This window comes from Chaetura pelagica, unplaced genomic scaffold, assembly GCF_000747805.2.
Source record: "Chaetura pelagica isolate M959 unplaced genomic scaffold, ChaPel_1.0 scaffold346, whole genome shotgun sequence".
NCBI lineage: Eukaryota > Metazoa > Chordata > Aves > Apodiformes > Apodidae > Chaetura > Chaetura pelagica.
Genome location: NW_009953797.1, coordinates 2,998,653 through 3,005,152, shown reverse-complemented (window position 1 = coordinate 3,005,152; position 6,500 = coordinate 2,998,653). Strand labels below are relative to the sequence as shown.

Sequence of the window (6,500 nt, the reverse complement as noted above, 5' to 3'; positions counted from 1 at the left end):
CTCGGGCTAGTGGAAGACAGGGGATCCAGAGAAAAGGCAGCCCTACAGCTATAACGGAGGGCAGAGGTTAAATCTATTGGCTTTTTTTTTTATTTTATTTGTAAGTATGGTCACTGCATACCCTCTCCCTGAAGGCTTCACTGAAGTAGAGGTGTTTGTCATTGGCACTGCTCTGCTGGTAGAAGGTAAGCTCGGTGCGGGACCTCAGCAGCAATAAAATTTTTGCCCCTATTATTCCTGGTGGGAGAGGGAAGGAAAATGGAAGCAAACAGCATTTGCAGTATCCAGACCTATGGATACTGCAGTATCCATACCAGTACTTCTAATGAGTAAATCAGGGTGAGCTGCAAGCTGTTCACCATGATCTGCTCTGTAGATGTAGCTGCCCTCTGGTGAGGGAGTACTTGCTACTTAGCTTTCTTATCAAGAATTTAGGATGTAAGATTTTGTTGTTGACTTTTAAAGGCAATTTGACTTTCTCCAGAGAAAGGATGTTGAAACGAGTAATGATTTCTCAATAAAATTTGTCTGCTTGTTTCGTGGGCTGTGATGGCCATCTTCTAATCAAAGATGATAGGTTCAAAATAGCGTGTTGACTAATAGCATACATCCAGATTGCACTGTCAGTGCTGCAACTAATGGCTTGCTGGGTTACAGTAACAAACAGAAGTATACTTGGGAGTGATTCAAAAGCTCTCACAGTGTTAAAAAGCAAAATTTGAGCTAGGAAACTGTATTATTTTGATTTAGCCAACATAGGCTTTTCTTAAGGCCTGTGTCACTTTAAGACACTGCAACAAAACTGTGAACTTGTATCTGCCTGGCAGTTAGCAAAGGACAGGCTTGTAGCTAGGATTATTTCGGTGTCAGTTACAGCTCTCTCTCTTCTGAGCTACATCCCCGTCAGGTCTTGGGACCCCATCCCTGCATAGTGTTGCTCAGCTGGGGATACAGGGATTGTGGGGCCTAACAGCAGAGGAGGGCAAGCTGTAAGCACAATCAAAACGGGATAAGCACTCATCAACTCACCCTACTAAAGTGGAGCATGGGAGAAAGGTAGATGCTCATCCTCCCCTTGCAAGCAAGTTCAGCTGGAAGGCAGAATTGGTTCTGCCTGCAAAGGAAAACTAGAAGTGTGTCAGAAACTCATCCTCGGAAGAGAGAAGAAAAAGCTTCTACAGTTGGCCCAGGGGCAAGCCGCTGCCTAAACACAGAGTTCAGGGCTAAACCTGGCCAACAGTCACCAAGCCATCTGCAGGGCCTGGCATGACTTTGCACTTTGTTACCGAGGGGTGAGAAGTGGCAGGAGGACAGGGACACCATTGGGTGCTGGCAGAGCCTGACAACCAGGGTCCTACTAGGGGACAGCTGGTTGTGGTGCCAGGGCCCTGCCAGCCCTCACCTGCCCATCCATCCACCTGTGCCTGTGGGACTGCAGCCTGCCACACAATGCAGTTGTTGAAGTCCAAGTACAGTACCTGCTGGTAACCTTCACTTAAAACTAGATGTGGTCTAACACATGTATGTTTTACTAAGCACAAGTCTTTTCCATAGGGTTTAGGCAGAATGTGCCCAGTGGATTGGCAATAATACTTAATCGTCTGACTTAGAAGGTAAAACTAATCAAAGATTTATTCACTTTCTCAGAGACTCTGAGAGAAAGGTAATGTAGGCCTCCTTTTTTTCCTGCATTTTGCACAAAAGTGTTGGGAAGATAAAAACTTGTATTCACTTTATTAACTGGACACATTTGCTGTTCTAAAAATGAAAACCCAAAGTTTTTTTTATTATTATTTAGTAAGTTTTCTATTGTACACTCATGCTGGTCTTCAAGTAAGGAGAGTGGGGTGAAGTTTGGAGCTTCCGAAAACAGAAAAAAGATAGAAAAAAATTGATATAATAATAGCTCTTCAGCTCTAGTCTAAACATGATCACAAAATATCTCTCCTAAAGACTTGATTGCATTTGGGAGAGTTGGCAGCAATTTTACCCTGTGGGTGGAAAGTAAGCTGGCAGAGAGGAACTAAGAACAGCAGATCTTGAATGGCTCCAAATATTTGTCCTGGAAATATTTTGTTATATGTTGTGCAATGAAAGAGACACATCAGCCGTTACTATGGTTATGCCTTCAGCCATTCATGTAATTAAGGCAGGAGCAGGATTTCTGACTAGACAAAATCATTCATCTTATGTAACTGCAGAATTAAGACAATTAAGGTAAGTAACTACACTATTTACAGAATTAGGGGATATGGATTTTCTTCTGCACTGCATCATTTCTCTTTCCATGAAGAACACAAAGAAAAAGACATAATGCATCTCATCTAACTGAGACCGGAAGCTGGAATGTTGAGTCAGAGCCTCATCAGAGCTCCAGTAATTCAGGTCATCTTCAAAAGAACATTAAAGGACAGAACTTAAACCAATAAGAATGGGTTCCAGGGTGGCACAGCTCTGTGCTGGGTGAATAGCTGGGGTTGCTTAGATGCTTCTTTCAGATGACCTATGTTAACTTCTTTTTTTAAATTATCAATGGCTGCTTTTTATAATTAGATGATTCCTTTCCATGTATAGCCTATTGTTGAAGGGCAGTAATAAGACTGAGATGGTGTCATTCAAGCATTTTGCACGGTAACCTTAGAAGCCAAAAGGGAGGCAGGCTGACTGAAACGCAGCTGAGGGATTTCTATGCTTATACACAAAAGAATGTTACAATCGCTATTAAACACAACCTGTTTCTCTACCAAAGGCAGGCCTGGAGACCCTGAGCAACAGCAGCATGTGCTGGCTGTCAGCCCCTCTGAAGCTGCCTTCTCTGCATTTCCCTTGCTCTGACCCACATTTCCCTGGATGGAGCCTGGCAATCAGGTTTCTCTATTAAAACAAAATGCAGAATTACAAGTAAGATTAAACCATTTCCGCTCTGCAAGAGCATCACGTTCCTGATGCAGTTTGAAGCATTGGCTTCAGCTGCCATCTGTGACTGCTCTCCTGAAAGTCCTTCTAACTTGCATGCAGACTGTGACCACTACAGATTTAGTCTCTCTACATAAGTTTCCACAGTAATTATTTTTCTCTCATTAAAGAAAACAGTAGCATCATTGTAGTTATTTTCCATTTCTAGTTGAATCATGGCAAACAATTCTGTCTTTCAGCCCTGCTTGGTTTCTGTCTGAATGGCTTGACAATTATTTCTTTCCGAAAAATCAAAGAACTCCGAACACCCAGCAATCTGCTGGTTCTCAGCGTTGCACTGGCTGACTGCGGGATCTGCATCAACGCCTTCATTGCTGCCTTTTCCAGCTTCCTAAGGTATACCTTTTTTTTTCCTAAAGGATGCTCCAAAGAACCACCAGAAAATTAACAGCTTTAGTCCTAAGAGGTCTTTCTATCTTACCACCTAGCTGACCTTATCATTCTCTCAATCAGAAACAGTTTCAGAAACCAGGCAAACAAAAAAAAGCAGCCTGTACTACAAATAATCACCGACAGATTATAGGACTGATTATAAAGACATTTACTTGGACAGCTTTACCAGTGGTTACAACACAAGCTTGAATACTGAAACAGTAGTACATTTTCATTTGACTAAACCCCTAGATTCACCTCAAATTTATCTGCAAGTCTTTCTGTTTTGTTACAGACCTTTCCATTAAAGTACTTACTTGAGAACTTTGTGGAAAATGAAAATGCAGATCTGTTAGCAGGGAGTTCACAGCAGTTATGACAGTTTGATTATTCACATTTTTACAAGTGAATAATTTAATCAGAGGACAGAAAAAATATCAAGCATTTCAGTGAATAATTACAAGAAACAAATGCATACGCAAAAAAAACCCCCACAGACCTATTAAATATTCCACTTAAGAAGCATATTTTTTAAGCCCTTGATATAACTTTAATGAAGAGTTGAAATACAATTCAAGCCAGAACGTGACTATTTTATTCTCTCTTAATTAATAGAATGAATAAAAACATTATTTGCAAATGAATAAGTCAATACCCTCCCATAAGGCCCTGTTCAACACTATTCTACCTCTTGTGCAGGTCACTTTTATGTCTCACTGAAGTCAATAAAGATGCCTTTACTGAACTGGAGCTGAAAAGCTAAGATAAATACATCAAGATGAGCTTGGTTTTAGAAAGTGCAAAAGGACCTTTTCCTTTTAATGGGACCACAAGTTTCTCAGCCTCCAAAGAAGTCAACTACCTCCTGGTCAAAGGGACTTGCAGAGGTAGACTCCCAATGAATTATACTTGTGTTTGGTGGATACACAAGAAAGAAGATTGCTGAAGAGTTCCACCTCACAGTCAGTTTTATGAGCTTAAGAGTTAAGTTAGACAAACACAGAGAGAAAAAAAGCCATAGCTCTCTGCTATGGGTGACCAGGATATTGAAGGCACGTCAGCAGATGTCTGCTACACGAGACCACCTCATGATTCTTTTCGTTTTATGTCTGCAAAGACATTTAGAGGCCTCAGCCTTGCTATCAGGAGTTTTTGTATTTGTTGTGAGCTGTTGCACTCTGTTGCACAGTGAACGCTGGCTTTCTATAACATTATTACTCATTTGCTGTTTTCACGTTCAAAAATGGACTGCTCCCAGTGGGTGCAAATTTTGAAGATGAGGATAATTAGATGAAATGTAGATTGCAAATAAGAAACCCAACTTTCCAACACATAAATGCAGGATTATATTTTCTTCTCCACATTAAGAGTAAAAAGAGGTTTTGTACTATCAGACACCACAGCAAGTGAAATGTTAGCAAATACCCAAAGCCAATCACAGGAACAGACTTCACAGTGTTTCTCAGACTTAGAAAGCACATGCAGAGGTTATAATTTTACCCTCTCCATTAATGCAATTTCCAAACATATCTTCACCTTTTTCTGTCATGTTCTTAACATGTTCCTTGTTTTTTGGCAGATACTGGCCCTATGGCTCTGATGGCTGTCAAATTCATGGATTCCAGGGCTTCATGACAGCACTAGCCAGCATTAGCTCCAGTGCTGCTGTCGCCTGGGACCGGTATCATCACTACTGTACAAGTAAGGGCTACAATTTACTTAGCAACCTCACCCAGGTCCTGCTACACGGCAGCTTGCTTAGATTTCAAAGAATACACACACACACATATTTATTATTTGCATATTTTATAAGTAAGTTTATCCAATCTTACAGATTGGAGATAGAGCAACTATAAACAATCTCTCCAAAGGACCACTTCCCATACAGGGGGCACTACCCAACCACCACTTTCCTCTTCCAAATCATATCCCAGTCCTGGCTGTCCTGCCATGCTTTAATTTTCTCCAGAAGTTATCTTCGGTGTCCCAAACAAGATCCAGCTCTTCATACTGAAGATAAATCTATGCAACTTGGGCTTCCATCCAACACCCAAACAGGGTACCAAACAGATCTTCATGCCCATGCAGAGTTTACTAATTACAGATAAACTTTGTGTAATTCAAGAACTGCCTCTGCAGATACAGCAGCTGGAAGAGAGCCCACAGCCAAGTATTTCTGCAGAGGGTATGATCAGGCAGACAGAGCTAAGCAGTCCTGTTGTGCAACTCACAGGCATTCTGGGGCACAAGAGCCATTTGTGCGATTTGTGCTGCATTCCAGGCTCCCTTATGAAGACTAGAATTCAGTAGATTTATTCCCAAGGAAGGAACAAATTATCTGCAAGTTTCAATAAAAGTGGCAGAGCTATTTTTGAGTCCTGATAAGGGGACAAATAAATTATTTTTCTTCTCTTAATGAAGGTAATTTTTTTTGGTTTTTCTTGCACTTTCGTTTTTAATTAGCTCTGACACCTTAGCTAGATTTAATGGAAATCTAATGCTAGTCCAGGAAATCCACCCACAAAAGTAAATTTGCTGATTTTGTGGACTTCTGAATGCATATTTCTGATTTAGGTGAGAAACAGAATTCTCAAATATATGGATTTTTAGAGACAGACATGTTCTGTCTTTTATCACAGAACCATCTCCTAAACTTTGATGGTACAGGATTTGTGCATTCACGTAGCACAAGTGGAATTTTCTGCTGAATTATTTTCTGCTGAATTAGAATGCTGAGTTGGATTTGATGCCTGTGCAGACTGCTAGGATTTGTGCTGAGAATCCAGCTGTGCCCCTGCCATGACTGTGGATGGGAAGAACAGGGGAATAACCATATTCTCTTAGCACAGATGTTGGGAAGCACAGCAAGGGGCATTATCATCCACTGTAAAACAAACTACCAGTCGTGTGAGCATTTCACCTGGCAAAACCTGCTTACTTGTGAATATGGTGCACAGGGATGATTGCTTTTGTCTAAGACAAGAGACTTGTGCTGACTGCTCTGTGGGTACTTTCACATGACGCAGCCTCTTTCCAAACACTAACTTTCACAGGAAATACAGCAACTCAGTACCTGACAGTTCCCATTTCACTCTCGAGTTTATTTGTAAGTAGCCAAAGGTTTCAAGTTATTAGGAATGGACTGAGTGAGA

General features: G+C 41.1%; 1 protein-coding gene across 1 annotated transcript in view; it reads left to right on the top strand.

The window, feature by feature from the left end:
• Positions 1-6,500, top strand: part of RGR (retinal G protein coupled receptor) — a 15,610-nt gene continuing 9,110 nt past the window's right edge. The window contains exons 1-3 of the mRNA XM_010001137.1: positions 1-185; positions 3,156-3,312; positions 4,928-5,049. Of these exons, the coding sequence (XP_009999439.1) occupies positions 107-185; positions 3,156-3,312; positions 4,928-5,049 (358 nt within the window). The 5' untranslated portion in view covers positions 1-106. The remainder of the gene's footprint in view (positions 186-3,155; positions 3,313-4,927; positions 5,050-6,500) is intronic.